A 17,795-nucleotide genomic window follows, 5' to 3' on the forward strand; every position below is an offset into this window, starting at 1 on the left:
TTGGTCTCATCTGACCACATGACCTTCTCCCATGCCTCCTCTGGATTATCCAGATGGTCTGTGGCAAACTTCAAACTGGCCTGGACATGTTGGCTTGGACATGCTGGCTTGAGCAGGGGGACATTGCGTGCGCTGCAGGATTTTAATCAATAACAGTGTAGTGTGTTACTAAAGGTAACCGTTGAGACTGTGTACCCAGCTCTCTTCAGGTCAGTGACCAGGTTCTCCCATGTAGTTCTTAGGCTAATCCCTCACCTTTCTCAGGATCATTGACACTACAAGAGGCGAGATCTTGCATGGAGCCCCAGTCCAAGGGAGATTAACAGTCATCTTGAATTTCTTGTATGCCTACAACAGTTGTTGCCTTCTCACCAAGCTGTTTGTCTATTGTCCTGTAGCCCATCCCAACCTTGTGCAGGTCTACAAGTTTGTCCCTAGTGTCCTTAGACAGCTCTTTGTTCTTGCCCATAGTGGAGAGGTTGGAGTCTGATTGATTGAGTGCGTGAACATGTGATTTTCTGGATTTTTTTTCTGTCTCTCACAATTGAGGTGTAACTATGATGAAAATGACAGATCTCTCCATTCTTTGGAAGTGGAAAAACTTGGGCAGTGTATCAAATACTTATTTGCCCCACTGTATGTGTAAATTTGAAGTGGATATATGCACTGGAAGCATATTTTAAAAAATGTTTGAACACATATTTCTCCTACTTGTATGCACTAGAAGAAGAAAATGAAGCATGTCTTGGCAAAAGTGCCTGTGGGATATAAATCAATGAACAAAAAAGAGCTAACACTTTCAGATACATTATTACAATAATAATTCTGAAAAGATAAGATATATAATATAGATTATAGCCTAAATTTGGATCCCAGATCATTGCTATTATTCCCTGTGTCGAGAACTATAAGCATGGAGTTGCTGTAATTTAAAGAGAGGTATTTAATTATAGGCCATCGTGTGTTCTGTGAATGTGAAGAAACATAATGTACGAGCGGCTCCAACAGCTTGTGGTGATTTAGCTGCTAATGTTGCACTGTATTAAATGTCATAAATGTGGTTATGTTCTAATAATGACACTTTCCTGTTATGAGCATTGAAAATTAGCAGTGATGTGCTACCGGCTTTTCTCATATCCAGGCAGCAGTAATTGTATTTACATGTGGAACAGAATGTGCAGGTGGGAGTGGTGTTCTAGTTCCAACATCTAGAAAGCAAATTTGCTGTTATACCATCTGACATGGTTAGAACATGTGAAACACTGCACAGACAGTAACCCAAGCTCAAGACTGAAACAGAGACCCTGGAGCTTTGAGGCAGCAATTATCTGCTACATCAAAGAACCACGCTAATTTTGTTTGTGTTTAATTGAATTAAACTTTTACTAATAAGTTAGTCGTGCCAATGTACACAACATATACTTAAAGGGTGGCAAACTCTTTATAACATATCAATCACAATGACACTAGTCAATCATGGGCCTCAGTGAGCTCATGCATGTGGAAGGGGGCGGTTTTCCTCTGAGGGGTTCTCGCCAGCCTGTGATGTAGCATGAGCAGCGGTTTTAAACAAAAGCAGTTTTCTGGCTTCACGTAACTCAAAGGAGGCACACGATAGCTTTTAGTTGCCATGTGATAAGGAAGATAACTGTGATAACTGGTAGAGGGAATTTGCAGAGACTAAATTATAGGGAACAAAAATAAAACTCAATCAGTTAATGTTTACAGTATAGTAATACGTACAGTACAGTTGCTTATAGTACATTACATTTTCTTCAAGTTGCAATTCATTTTTTTTAAAGAAAAGTATATAGAAGCTTGTATAAAGCTTAACAGATTCAGATGTCAGAGGAGAAAATAAAAACCCAGACACAAAAGGGACCACATCCTCTTCTGGGTGACACCAGATAGCGTAAACACGACAAAATCAAAGAGTATTGAAAGAATCTTTATTATAAGCATGTTTTGTCTACATAAAACTGAAAACAGTACATTTTTGCTTCAAATCCCCAGTAATCATGTGAAGTTATCCAGTGCAGTGTGTGTGGGTTTTAAGCATTAAAGGTATTTGGTAGGTGCAAATAATTAGGGTGTCTATATGGACTATCAACAGCATTATAAGAGCTATGCATGTGGGACAATCCTCAGCAGAAGTGAGTATTTTCCAGGAGGGCGGCTGCAAGCAATTGGGCAGAGGAAGTCAACCAAGCAGCAGGAGTAACATGTTTAGCTCTACATAGAGATAGGAAGACTCTGGCAAGTTTAGTTATGAAGGCATAACAAAAAGGGACAAGAAATAAGAACATGCTGATACATAAAGTATCTTATTACTCTGCTGTCACCAAATCTGAGTGAATGCATGAGAGAAAGAATATATTTTTTCAAAATATCCCAGTTTACCAAAACCCTATACGGTATGCTTATGAAACCATCAGAGTTGTCCTGTTACCTAAGAGATATTAACAAGTAGCTTAATTAAAATAGAAAACGGTTAAATTAAATTGCATTAATAAGGCCTACAAAAAAATTAGGAAGTCTTATTTTTGGAGAACTAGACCTGTCATCATCTTTTTTCTCCCACATTAATGTCTGCAGATTGGTCCATAACTTCTATTAGTAATTAGGAATATACCAGGAACCTAATCCATTTTTTTGATTGTGTAATCTCTATCTTTATTTTCTTTTTTCTTTCTTTCTTTTTATATTTTCAGCTATTTCAATACATTTTTGTTAGTATTTATAAGGGATATGACAGAGTTTATATTATCAATATTCTTTACACAATAAGAAATGGTGATGACCTCAGTCTGGATTAAAAATAATATAATGATAAGAGTAATTCATTGATAAAACTTACATTTTATTGCTTCAACTTATTTTTTTTTTTTTTTGCTGTTCCAAATTTTATACCTCATAATCCATTCATATATATATATAAATGCAACCGAAGTTTAAATGCTGAAAAGAAACATGCTCGATGTTGACTAAATATTGGCTCAAACTGATTGTCAGAATCAGAACCAGAATCAGAATCAGATTTATTGGCCAAGTGTGTTGACACACACAAGGAATTTGGTTCCAGCAGTTTGTGACTCTCAAAAGTACAGACATAAATAACACCATACTATTCAAACTACTGCACCAAACCAGATGGTGATGGATGTGCACAAGACAGATTCAATGACTGCAGTGTAGAACAGCATCAACAGCTCCTGTGGCAGACCATACTTTCTAAATTGACATAGAAAGTATATCCTCTGCTGGGCCTTTTTGATGATAGAGTTTATGTTGCACTCCCATTTCAGGTCTTGGGAAATGGTAGTGCCCAGAAACTTGAAGGCCTCCACAGATGACAACAGAATGTAACAGTCGTGTAACAATTACCAGTTGCTATTGTTCCAAACCTTTTAACAGAGGAGCCAAGAAGGGATTTGATAGCAGTATCGGTGCAGGTATATTTTGAAACATGAAACTCTAGCTTGTATTTGTACAATATTACAAATTCGCACATGAATATAAAAACTCTTTTTGTTCTGGCACCCATGTGGTGGAATGAGATTTTTCTGACAGGCTTTACCAACTAAACAAACACAGTCTACACCCCTCTGTTCACACAGTATGTGTGCTACAATTTTTGTGAGAAATCCTCATGTCCTTATCCTTATACACATATTTCTTTACTATTAGCACATTAGTGAAACATTGAGATGAAGAGATGTAAAAGAACTTCAAAAACATGTTTTAAATGGCAATTTGATTACTATTTAATTAAAAGGAAATTACAATCATTCATTTTGCAGGCATATGGGCTCCGTAAATACTGAGTGACTACTGATCACCTAATCTCTCTCTCTCTCTCTCTCTCTCTCTCTCTCTCTCTCTCTCTCTCTCTCTCTCTCTCCACTAGGGGGTTTCAATATCAAGCCTGACTGTGTTTGTTTTTTAAACTATATCTGCTGTGGGTGCTGTAGGACCCCATATCAGGACTGCAGGTTTCTTTTTACATCTCTTTTTACAGTGCCTCTTCAACTATTGTATTCATGTATACTGAGAATATCAGAAGAAAAAATAAAAAGTAAAGCTGAAATCAAAATAAATTTCAATCAGATCCCAAGCGGTGCCACAGCACCATTTTTGCCATATCGTCAGGAGGTCTGAGCTGAAGAGAGCAGAATTGTCTGTGCTCTCTGGGTGGTCAGTTAGAGGATGTTAGCCACTCATGGGTGTATGAGAACATGGTAGCACTTTCCTTCAAGTGTGTTCAGCTGCAATGTGACATTGCACTAGCAGAAGCTTGAAATAAAATGCCTTTGTGTATTCTGAAGGAGGAAGGTGTCAGTCTTTGCCCTTGCCAGTTGGTAACTGTGATAGAAAAAGAACTATCACATGGGTGTGATATAACTCTCATTATATCACAGGTGGGAATTGACCTTGAGTAAAGTTGAGAAGGAACTAAAGACAACGAGTGAATTGGCTGATATAAAGTAATAATATTTTTTCACCTCTGTGTTCCAGCATGTACTATTAAGTGAAAAACTCTCTGACTTAAAGTAAAAAAAAAAAAACACAAAAACAGAGAGACAGAGACAAATGTTTGATGCATTTCAGAAAAATCAACACAGGTTTAAAATGACAAGCTTTTAAGTACACACACAACTTCACACAACAATCGGAAAAAGTTAGGAATGATTAACACATACTTCATACTATGCACTTTGAAATTGACACGAGTCCAACATGAGAATGGCTGTGTGTGAATCTGAAAACATTGGTGCAGACGGATGCCAGTGTGAGTTAGCCTGCTGCTGTAATGTGATTGTAGCAGCAGGTGGGTGTGACTGCATCACTGTGAGCAAATCACTTCAGCTTCATTACTTCTGTTAGAATAAACATGCAGTTGTATCCTACAGCCAAATGTACAATGCTGTATGCTGTAATGTGTTAACGTTTGCAGTTTGTTCTTTTACATCATTTTAATTGTGTCGTCTTTCAATCTCATCCTGCTCTAAAACCCAATAGGAACCATTATCCAAGAGAACGATCCTGCACCATTCTGTGTGTGTGTGTGTGTGTGTGTGTGTGTGTGTGTGTGTGTGTGTACATGTATTCATGTTTGCATTTCTGTATTTATGTGCTATGAGATTCTCATGAAATTATCAGATTTTAACTATAAGATGGCACTAAAGCAAATTAGTGTGTAATTAATGTGTGTAAGCAAATTAATTAGTCTTATATGTAAGGCTTTCTATCAGGCTACTCCTATTGTCACTGACATTTCAGTTCTCTTCTGTTCTCTCCATCTTTGTATTTCTTGCATTCCCCTTTAAGATGTGCCTTACCATACAACACTAAATAAAGACAAGTGGAAACTGAAATGACATTTAATGTGTTCACATTAAAAGGCTAATCAGGCAAATGAAGTCATTTTGCTTAATAATCATTTGTCCTTTCTATCTTTCTATGTAATCTCCTCTGTTCTATCCGATATGAACATTCAAACAAGAGAGAGATTCCGCTCCTAATCTCTCTCTCTCTCTCTCTCTCTCTCTCTCTCTCTCTCTCTCTCTCTGTGTGTGTGTGTGTTTGTGTGTGTGTGTGAGAGAGAGAGAGAGAGAGAGAGAAACTTGATTGGATGCACGTGGCCCTTACTCTCCTGACTGTAAATTAAGATTGGTTACTCTATCTGTAGCAAACAGTAAGTAGTCTCTGCACACTACCATCAGTGCCAACGTGATTCATTTATTCTGCTCATTATGTCCTCCTTATTATTTTAAATCAATGGCCTTATTAAGTTTCTGGTATGATTTATATGATCATTCGTCTCTCTCTCTCTCTCTCTCTCTCTCTCTCTCTCTCTCTCTCTCTCTCTCTCTCTCTCTCTCTTCTTTCTTTCTCTCTTTCTCTCTTTCTCACACACACAACACACACATTGGATACTATGTATGATAGTTATGCGGATCTGTTTTAACTACCACGAGTACACAAACGTTTTCATGTTCATCTTCTTCTCTGTGTCTCTGTGTGTGTGTGTTGTTTGAATAATGCATCAATGCAGAAAACTCTAGCTAGTTTGAATTATGACAAATATGAATGAAGCTGGTTTAAAACAATTGTTTTCTAAAAATTGATAGTATGATCTTCAATACGAATGTGATCTCCCTCTCTCTCCCTCTCTCTATTTCTCACTGTTTGTGAAAGCCTATGACTAATATATTCCACTTCAAATTTCTATTTTCTCTTTTACAATTTACATTTTGCAAGCTGCAAACTACAGAAGAAAAGGTGCTCAAACGAGGAGGTCCACGCCCAGTTAGATTAGCATTGGCTTGTTCATCCAATTTAGAGAGAACAGCATCACTGAGGGTTTCCCAATTCAAATGATAATGATACTAATGTGTATATTCATTCATTTATTTATTTATTTATTTATACACTTGGTTGGATTAGCCTTTGACAATGCACCTCAATAAACATACAGCCTTCATTACTCAGACCCACATGCGGTTTTCAGATCTCTTAAGACAGTTCACACTGCACATTCTTTTGTTTTATGACTTTAGGATTCTTGTTTTATCCACAAGAGTTTAGCTCATCTGCTTTTGATCTTTTTTCAAACTTCACAGACTGCACTATATCCTTTAGGAGACATTTTACATAGACAAAGCAATTTAAAAACCTAGCTCTCATTAGAAATGATGAAATATTATTCTGCTCAACTATTTCCAGACATACAGTAGCTAAAATAAGACATCACATGAATAAGATGGTGGATAGAGTGACATTTAGAGAGAAAGCTTTTGTCACTGGAGACCTGTGTCCTTTCCAAATATTAACAATTCACCAGGGTTTAAAAGGAAAGCAGTCAAATTTTGATTTTTAAGACTGATGAAATTACTAATGAAGCAATTTGTGTTTCTACAGGAAACTGAGCGTTTGTTTGGTCCCTGCCACCTGTGTGATGAATTCCAAATGTAAGTACAGTAGGTGATCTCTGTAACAGGACGTATTTTGTGTTACGTCAGATACTTTCTTTTGTTTGTTGTTGTTTAAGAGAGACTTGAGGGTTTCAGATCACACACCCTTAAACTGGCCAACACCAATAAACACACATGTCCACAGCAATGAAGCCTGTGCATTACGCTCAGTGTTGCCATGGAAACAGCTTGTCCTGTGGTGACACGTTTGACAGGCATCCATTAGAGGATTATTGACAATAACTTGGTCTCAAATACTTCAAATACTGTATATATATATATATATATATGTATATATAAATTAACATTAATGAAGTTTTTACCCTTATATATAGGGGTAACAACTTCGATTACTTCTCTCCACTTGCTCAAACACAGCTTTATTTAAATTATTTGCATTTGCATGCAATAATTGTATAGTATTGCTCTCATTGTAGTTTTATACCTATTTGTCACAAATCAGAATCAGAATCAGACACAGAAAGATCTTTATTGCCAAGTATGTTTTCACATACTGTATATGCTTGTTTGTTTGCATAAGCACATTTTTTATCTTAAATTTTCATATAGTCATCAAACTTCAGTTCAGATTCCCGATTCAGTGTCCAGGTTTTCAGATGAAGCTATTATAGTTTCCTGTAGTGCAAATACAGAATCACACAATAAAGATGATAAAAATACAGAAGACACACCTCATGTGATTCTAATGCTTAAGGCTCACGGTGGATAAAAGGACATCATTCTAATCCTCATCTCTGCCTTGTTGAAAGAAGAGGGAATGCACAAGGGGGTGAATTGGGCTGAGAGCGATTTTTCATGAGATAAACAAATGCAGATTCTTTCTTTTAAAAAGTAAAGAATTTTATTAGTAACAACTCACTTCAAGGGTGGAAATGTAAATGCCATACCTACGTTGTGGTCTAGTGGCATTGTAAAGTATGTTATTCAGCTTCATTGGAGAATTTAAGCTTTATTTTAAGGACAGTTTATATCTCTTTATATCACAGCTCACAAGTTTGATCATAATCTGGTTTTTGAAGTAGCCCTTGTACATACTCTCCTTCTTCTAATACTACCACTTTAACACAAAGATTAGCTGATTATTTGAATCAGGTGTAAAGCAAAAATTTAAATATTAACTTGTGTCTTGACATGTACTCCAGGAACCTGTGATTCAAATAATCTTCTTTAGTTGTAATTTTTAATATCTATCCATTCATCCATCCATTTATTTTCACTTATCTGGGTCTGGGTCAAGGGGGCACGGTGGCTTAGTTTTCTCCGGTCCAAAGACATGCATGTTAGGTTGATTGGCATCTCTGGAAAATTGTCCCTAGTGTGTGATTGCGTGAGTGAATGAGAGTGTGTGTGTGCCCTGCGATGGGTTGGCACTCTGTCCAGGGTGTATCCTGCCTTGATGCCCGATGACGCCTGAGATAGGCACAGGCTCCCCGTGACCCGAGGTAGTTCGGATAAGCGGTAGAAGATGAATGAATGAATGAATGAATGGGTCTGGGTCAAAGGGGCTTCAGTCTAAGCAGAGATGCCCAGACCTTCCGCTCCCTAGCCAACTCCACCAGCTCCTCTGCAGGGATATCCAGATTCTCCCAGATCAGATGAGAAATATAATCTCTCCATCTAGTCCTTGATCTGCCTTTGGTCAGCCAAGGGTGTATATCTGAATGCAACACACAACTACGTACACACAACTATGTACACACAACTGACTGAAGTGTGTGACTCAGACATTAGAAGACAGTGGGTATCATCTCTGCTACTGCTGTGCCCAGTCTGCAATACAGCCTTTTCACCTCCTGGTTATTTTAAGTCAAACACTTGCTCAGTGTGTTTCGTACACTCTTAGATTTAGGAGGAAAAAAAGTTACAAAGAGAAAAAACATCACAACAAAGAGCTATAATGGGAACGGGGAGAGTTTAGACAGTGAGTAAAATTAGAGCTGTGAAAATAGAGCATAAACAGCCCCACCCAAAGCAGAATATAATTAGGGCAAGGTTAGTTTGAGCATCTCTCTCTCTCTCTCTCTCTCTCTCTCTCTCTCTCTCTCTCTCTCTCTCTTTCTCTCTCTCTCGCTCTCTCTCTCCCTCCCTTGCTCTCATTCACTCTCACTCACTCTCACTCACAGATTTGATAATCTTCACACTGTGAACATATGGATGCTGAGTGTTTCCTTCTGTTCTGTCCTTGTGTATCATCTTTCTTTCCTGTCACATTCCCATCATGTCTTTTTATCTCCCTTTTATGTTTATTATAGATGTTCAAGCCTCTCTGTCCATTACACACACATACACAAAATTTAACACCATTCAGTTTGTGTACATACCAACATATGCATATACATTACTCATACACACTCAGAATGAGTTTGGTGAGATATAGCAATATCCCAGTCAGTATTTCCTGCTCTAAGCTGCATTACTATCCAGGCAACATAGAGAAAATAAGGATGAGGATCTTCAGTCTAATAACACACATAACAGAACAAGCGTGATCCGGAGGAAGACATTCTGACTCAAAACTGCTCTCACACAACAGACTCTGCCCCATTACACAGGAGTATGTGTGTTGAACATGGTAAAATTAAAAACATATTTTACATTTGTTCTTAAAAAAAGAAATAAATTGTAAAAATAGTCAGTGAGATCATTTCGGTTATGTTTCCAGTTTGGATATTGTCTCTATTTTGGTAGATAATGTCTTTTGCTTGCTCATGGAGCATGTAGCAGTACTTTCTGCTTAGTTGTCTTTCTTTGTGGTTATGGAGTTACACAGGGTGTGTGTGTGTTTGTGTGTGTGTGTGTGTGTGTGTGTGTGTGCGCGTGCGCACATGCATTGTGTATATGCATTGCCCCTTGGCACCCCCTGCTGTTTGGAAAAAGAAAAAAAAAGACAGCTGAACTCTTTCTCTGTAAAAAACCAACTGAAGTTTGGGAGAAAGAACAATCCTGAAAATTCTCATACATCCACATTACTTTCCTAGATATAAACTTACATATATCCATTCTGACAAACCACCTCACTCTCCTCCTGACTCAAGTACATTGTCGTTCTAGTGTTGTGTGTTTTCAGACATTTCAAAGCATTTATCATCCTGTTACTAGTATGGAGTTTTAGAACATTTCTGGTTGGAAACTCTAACGGTTTCCTTATTATTTATGTCCATAGTACTTTCCAAAGCATAGTTAAACCCATGGGCTGTTCAGCATTTCAGATACATGTAGGTGTGTTGTGCTTTGGGTATGTTTATATGTGTGATCTTTGGTTAAGTATAGATGGTTGGTTTTATGAGCTTTGTTTCATGCATGGAAATTCAGCATACATCTATGTTTATGGGAGGCAGAAGGAAATTATAGAACCAATGAAGAGTCGAAACTTCTTCGATTGTAGGTTTGTGCCAGGTGTTTTGGTCTCTTAAGAAAGACCATGTACATCAGACAGGTGGTATAGCTGAGACTATGATACAAATGTGAAATTAAAATTACAATTTAAACAAAAAAAGACACATCCAACTACAGGTGAAACAAACATGCATGTGGAACAGCCCAACAACTGAAAATCATCAAACCACCATCCAAGGGTTAGGACAGGGAAGGACTATATATACACATGCAGGCAAGTAATGCATAATACTACTAATGAAAAGCTGGAGTAACTATAGACCTACAGGTGACAGGGTGGCACTCTGACCAAACCAGGAAATGACTAAGATTGGTAGGGAAACTGTGACAAGAACTATGTAAACCATAACCTAAGCTCAGGATCAAACCAGGCACATTATCCACACAAAAACACACCGTGTTTAATGAGAAAAATCATACAGAATATTTATGGGTGTAAAATGCATACATACAATCAATGGTGGCATATACATTGAAAAATTAGATATTTATGGTTAAACAGAAAAATAGAATGAACAAAGATTACAGTAGAGTTCTGACAACACAGATTAAGGAAAGCAATAGTGGGTCTGAGCAATTTACTATTTATAAAACTATTTTAAAAAGTGGGATAGGGAAAGATGCTTTATAATTCAAACTGTGTGTCCTCAGAGGATTACATCTATCTTGTTGGCATATCCTGGGTAAGTCATCTTACTCAGTGTGCATGGGTTTCAGTAGAGATTGCACTGTGGTGACATGGCATTAGCCATGGTGTCAGTTGAGGTGACTGGTTTGGAGTTTGCAGAGACAGCCTTATACCACAGTGCATACACATTACAGCAGCTGTCATGGCAAAGGTCATGCTGTGGCATTAGTCAAGACAGATTTGCTAGAGATCGCTGGAAAAGAGACAAGGTCTACAATTTTCAGTGGAGATTGCACAAATGTTTCAGAAACTGCTCCTGAGTTCTAATCCAGTGAAAACAGAGACAAACTGGGATCAGTCTCATATCATCCACAAGCAGTCGAGAACAAAACTCTGAGGTTGATTGGAGATCCAGGTGAATGCAAGTCATTTACATAACATGCAATTTGATGTGGCAGATTCACATTTATACAATGAAGAGCAAAGGAGCAGTTTCCCTGCATTTTCACGGTCAGAGACTGCTGATTCGTCTGTTGTTTCTTGGTGTTCCAGTTGGCTGAAAAATTTTGATTGCAGGTTTATATAAAGGTCTGGCAGACAAGGTGTCAAAGTTCTGAAAATTTATTTTACGGCTAGCGCTTCACTATGTGGGCAAAGGTTTGTGGACATCAAACACATATGTCCTTGTTGAACATCAATTCTCGTTGACATAGTCCTCTTTGCTGTTTTAATAACCACTGTTCTTCTGGGAAGGTTTTTTGCTAGATTTCAGCGCATGGCTGTTGCATTGAGCCCATTTAACCACAAGAGCATTAAGGATTGCTGTTTGGTGAGGAAGGCTGTTTCTTGGTCTTAATGATAACTATATCATCATAGACATTTTTAGAGAAGCTTTAGCACTGGTCTATAGTTTCAATAAGGTTTATTTAAGTGTGGCTTTTTGATGTGTTTTTATGTCTTTCATTAGTTATAAAGTCATTCAAGTTTGTTGAAGTCTGGCCCCTGAGTTACACTGATATGTTTTGATTGTGTTTAGGTGCATGTCCTTGTGAGTAAGTATGGAATTTTGCATGTGTTTAGCTATTTAATGTGGGAACGTGCTATTTGATTCCCACACTCAAATAGAGTAGGAAGACATTGGAGTAGTTGGAGCTCTGGAGTGAAAATATACCAACTGACATTGAGTTCAAGAATGAAGAGTGTAAACAACTCTGTGAGGCTTTGAAGGCTTGTGACTACCCAGACTGTGCCTTTGTCAAAATAGCAACGAGGTCAGGTTGGAACTTCAAACCGACAGGCGGAAGAAAGAGACTCAGCCGTTTCCAGAGGATTTTCAATAGATAACATATTCTTGTGTACTTCAGAGACAAAAACTTGTACACCAAAAACAATGAGCTGAATGGAAAAACAACTTCATATTTTTAAAGGTTTAATGGATTTAACTACATTGTGTGTGGGTGACTGGTTAGTATTAGGGACAGTGTCGTTCCATTACTGAAGACTTTAACAGATAGTGACTGCTTGGGAATCAAGTCCAAAAAATACAGTCTGTACACCTGGAGCTTTACCTAACTCTCTCTGTCACACTCACTCTCTCGAACACACCATGCACGTGTATTTTGGTAGGGACCAAAAATAGTAACATCTGACATTTTTTTATCTTGTTTCCTTTGTTTAATGTACAAAATGTGAAAGTAAAAAAATAAAGGCATAGGGTTAAAATGTAGACTCAGCATTTATTAGTTGGAATAATAATTATATCAGGAGAGACCCTCACAAGCATTGTGTGTGTGTGTGTGTGTGTGAGAGAGAGAGAGAGAGAGAGAGAGAGAGAGAGAGAGAGAGAGAGAGAGAGAGAGAGAGAGAGAGAGAGAGAAAGAGAGAGAAAGAGAGAGAGAGAGAGAGTTTCTCAGGAGGTATGTATGTCTACTGTATTAGGTTAATTTAATTTTGAATTTTTTGATGCCAGATTAAATTTTACATGGATTTCATTTAATTGAATTTAATGTTTCACTTGAACTAAAATGCTTTGGTTTTTTTTTTCATTTTCACTTTTCCTTAGAGCTCCTCTTTCTTTTCTCTTCTACATTTCTGAAGCTGTGTGTACTCAAAAGGATTGTGTACATCAACTATTGATGATATCCTCATATCCTTTTCCTGTAAGACATCATCTGCTTGTATCTGTCAGCTACTCATTGCCCTATTTCAGGTTTCTGCTGTTTTTTCATTGATACTTCTGTGGTATCTTGTTTTGCCCTCTCTCTTCTTTGTCTCACTTTCTTTCTGTCTTGCAAATGCAATCTCTATATCTATATACTGACATGGTGTGAAGAATTCCTTTTTTCTTTTTAAATAACAGATAAGTGACCATAGTAGTCAACATCTTCATCTAACTGCTGCACACAAATTACTACATTGTAGTGTTATCGTGGGTGTTCTGATGCCAGTGAATGTTATGCTGGAGCAAATGAATGGTTCCTTTCTCTATCTGGCATGTTCTAACATGCCAAGTAGGCAATAGAAGGCCACAGACAGTCTGGGCACACAATATTTGGTAGCCGTTTCCTCCTACTATTGGCTGTAGATCAAGAGGAAGCCATACAACATGCTTTAAGCTATCTTCATGGCTTTGACGCAAGAAGAATGTGTGCTTAACTAAAAAAGACAGCTGTACTTTGTGTCTCTACGAGGCAGGTGTCTGCTAGTCAGTGTCCTAATAAAAAAAGGTGGCGAGGTTGTTTATTGCTTAGGGTGAAATTACCAGCTGCGTAAGATACCCTCTTCTCCAACAGGCCCATTCACTCCCATTATGAAACAACTTAACTGAAAAAGCTTTTCTACAATCTTCTTATTGTCCTGTTTACAAAAATCATTTTTATCTGTGTCGTGTGTGTGCACGCACATATCTAGATAAAGTGCCAAAGTTTACCCTAACAGATGGTTTAGTACAAATGATGCTCATTTTGATAAACAAATCAAATGTCTTCTCAAAAAATTATGTGTGTCTGTGTATGCAGGTGTTTTTATATGTTTGTATCATTTTGATATGTGATCTCATTCTACTTACAGTGCTCTGCTAACCTGCTGATATTAGTTCATGTCAGTTCACCAGTGTCCAAAATAGTATTGCCTGAATACCAAATTTGAACAAATCCATTAATCACTAAATTAAATGTGTTTCTAGTCCTAAAAGAAATGTAGTATGCAATGCTACACTTTTTGTTATTATTTCAAAGTTCATTTCCCACTACACATGCTCAGAAATTAGCTTCATTTTCACAGAAGAGCTCACAAGGCATCTCATAAGAGATACACAGTTTAACACAGGTTAAGCTGAAGGGAAGAAGCTTTGTCAATTTTACTGAAATTGTGATTTACCTTATAAGCGGCAGTGAGTTCTACAAACTGCATCTTTAATATGGTTCTGCTGATAACAGCAGTATGAGACCTTTTGACACAGTTTTTCCTCTCTGTTCCCCTTACCTCATTTGTCTCCAGGACATCTCCTCCAGGGTGTGTCTCTCTCCCTGGTGGAGCCATGCTGCTACTTTAGGGGTCTTTTGGGGGGGTTGCCACGTCACATCATGAAAGGCTACACCCCCCACCGCACACATCACATCACTGACTGTGACCCTCCGCACTCGCCCTCCCGCCTAGATCCAATGTACCCACCCTCAGCAAGTTCCACCCTCTCGCGTCAACCCTACATTGTCCCTTCTTCCACCATGGATCACTATGGAGCCCTGGAGCCCCATCATTTCTCCAATTCACCAAGCTCAGGTGGTCTTCCCCCAGACTGCCTGATGCCCCTCAGCAACCAGCTGTCAACCAACAGCACTTTCCCACGTATCCATTACAACTCCCATTTTGAGCAGAGTGACTTCTCACCTCCAGATGGAGACAACATCAGGGGCATCAGCACAGGCACACTTGGTACCTCTATGTCCGTAGGCATGGGAATGAACATGGGGCTTGGAGCAGGACGCACAACCATGATCACCAGTGGATCTGCTACTATATCAGGTCAGGTCAGGAGAGGTACAGTACATTAATTTCAGATTAAATGCCTGTGCGTACATAATTAATCTAGGTCTTTATATAGTTGATACATAGCTATCGATACTGTTGATTTACGAAAGGGATTTTTGTAGAATATAGCTGTGGAGCAAATTAAATTGGCAGGATTTTTTTGTCTATTCGATTTCCCTACAGCTGTTATGTGTGATCCATAAAGCTAGCTTGCTTCTTTCTGATGATTTTGATAAGGTATTCTATAAATAGTCAGAGCATGACACAAATGACACAGTGTTAATTTAATTTATAGGTGACCCGTGTTAATTACAGGTTAGCATAGAACAATTGTTGACAATCAGCACAACTAGCATAATCATACATAATCTCCAAACAGTCTAGACCAAGATTTGGTCATTTTCATGCAGGATGCTTTCCCTTTTCACATGTAAAAATAATCCTTTTTCAAGGTTATAAACAATATAATGAAACGAGAAAACATAAACTGTGGCATGCATTAAGTTAGTTGCATGAAACAAAAAAGGTGAGCTAACAAATTAACAGATTTGGGTCTTAGCTGAACAACATTTTTCCATACGTATTCCACAAAACCTTTTGAATTTTGCTAACTTTTCCATTTCTGACAATAATCAATAATATTATATAATATACTGCTGTGCAAGAATGAGGATTAACAGCCTTAGCAGTCAGCTAAAACATGTATTAAACTCTTCTTTCTCTTTGCATCTAGGTGCAGGGAAGATGAACCGGTTACCAGCGAACCTCTTGGATCAATTTGAAAAGCAGTTGCCAGGGCAGAGGGATGGATTCAGCACCTTACAATTTCACCGTAGCACAGCTCTGGAAACAACTAAACAACAGCAGCAGCGCACCGATAGCCCAGGAAAGATCCGTTATCTGGTTCACTCTGTGCAGAAACTCTTCGCCAAATCACAGTCACTAGAAAGCTCGGCTATGAAGGGTAACATGAATGGGCGATCAGGAAGCAGTGCCAATGAGGACAAACACCACCGGCGCAGCAAAAGCAAAGACCGGGCCAAGAGTGAGAGCACTGCAAAACGGCGTCCACGCTCGAACATGTCTGGCTACTGGAGCTCGGATGACCTGGACAGTGACATCATTAACTACAGGAGCCCTGTGGCAATGATGACTCTGGGTCGTCAGAGCTCTGCATCAGGGTCAGCACTGGAAAGCCAAGTGAATTCAAAGTACTTAATGCAAGGCTACAACACCATTAGTGAGCACACACTAAAAACCTCAAAGAGCAGCAATGACATGAAACACCAGGGCCTCCTTGCACTACCAGGCCCTGGGGGAGGAGGAGGAGGAGGAGGAGGAGGAGGAAGAATGGCAGTTGTGGAAGGGAATTATGGGAAGGGTGGACAATGGTCCACACTCACACTGGGGCCAAGTAGACAGTTGTGCCAGAAGGGCTCAGCCACACTGGATCGCACTCTGCTCAAGTCCAAGTCATGCCAGCAGGAGCTGGCCTGCCATTATCTCCAGGTGCGAGGCAGGGTGAGTCTGGGGGTATAGTGAATCTTTCAGATTGTTCACTGATGCTGAGATGTTTTGTTGATTAAACATTACAGAACCAGCTAGGACCTTTTTGCTAACATATCACAAACAAGATAACAACAAAAAGCTAGTTTTTGGGGGGATTTTTTTTTTTTTTCTCAGAAAAGGTTAACATTATGTCTTAGTAATGAAGCTTTCAATGGTTCTTTGCATTTATTTAAAGAATCAAGTAAACCACACACTGAACAAATCAAACAAAACTATACATATACTAGAAGTACACATACTGCTTACATACAGCTGAAACCGTACAGTAATGTCTTGTTATAACCTGAACTTAATTTCAGGTTCTGTCTTGCCAACAGTATTTATATGTATTATGTTCAACCTGTGAACTGCATTTAGATGCCCTCTACAGGAGAATGGAGTGGAACTATTGGTCGAGCTGAGATTCCATGCAGACGGATGCGCAGTGGTAGCTACGTAAAGGCTATGGGGGACCTGGAGGACAGCGATGACTCAGACAGCAGCTTGAAACCCTCACCAAAAACTGCTGCGCGCAGACAGAGCTACCTGCGTGCCACACAGCAGTCCCTCAGTGACCAGTTCCCTTCCAGAAAGTAAGTGGGCATTATGCCATTACCATAAATACACCCAATCACACACACACATTCAAGCTGTGCCTACTCATGTGATAGATTTAGCTCAGCTAGCTTCCCCTCTTTTTATCTCCCACACTTTCCAATAAACAGAAAACTGAGTAAAAGAAGTGTGATGATTGCAGGATTATTACACCTCTTTTTTGTCGATGTTAATAAAATACACATTTTCAGGTTTATCACAATGCAGAAATATGAATGCTGTGTTTAGGAACATGGTTACACCTCACTGAACAGGCCAAGAAGATATAAACTCAGAAAATCATATTCTTGATCACATCAATCTATTGATTGATGTGATCAAGAATATGATTGATCACATCAATCACATATGAAATGGTGGAGATGAAATTTCACCTCTGCCTGTATAAATAAAATCAATATCAAGAAAACAATACAGTCCAGAAATAGCAGAAAAGCAATAAAGTCTGAGAAGTCTAACAGCCATCCTGCAGCTTTTCAGTACTTTTTGTGAGAAACTCTTGAAGTCACTGGGGAGTCATCGATCTTCTGAGTAGCTGTGGGATTCCTGTAAGAGATTGTCAAGAAATTGTCTGTACTTTAGTG

General features: G+C 38.6%; 1 protein-coding gene across 1 annotated transcript in view; it reads left to right on the forward strand.

Moving 5' to 3' along the window:
- The first annotated feature begins 6,943 nt into the window (after positions 1-6,943).
- The window catches only part of dlgap4b (discs, large (Drosophila) homolog-associated protein 4b), a 36,441-nt gene continuing 25,589 nt past the window's right edge, over positions 6,944-17,795 (forward strand). The window contains exons 1-4 of the mRNA XM_060868009.1: positions 6,944-6,971; positions 14,518-15,042; positions 15,782-16,569; positions 16,975-17,189. Of these exons, the coding sequence (XP_060723992.1) occupies positions 14,604-15,042; positions 15,782-16,569; positions 16,975-17,189 (1,442 nt within the window). The 5' untranslated portion in view covers positions 6,944-6,971; positions 14,518-14,603. The remainder of the gene's footprint in view (positions 6,972-14,517; positions 15,043-15,781; positions 16,570-16,974; positions 17,190-17,795) is intronic.

Source organism: Tachysurus vachellii, chromosome 4 (assembly GCF_030014155.1).
Source record: "Tachysurus vachellii isolate PV-2020 chromosome 4, HZAU_Pvac_v1, whole genome shotgun sequence".
Classification (NCBI taxonomy): domain Eukaryota; kingdom Metazoa; phylum Chordata; class Actinopteri; order Siluriformes; family Bagridae; genus Tachysurus; species Tachysurus vachellii.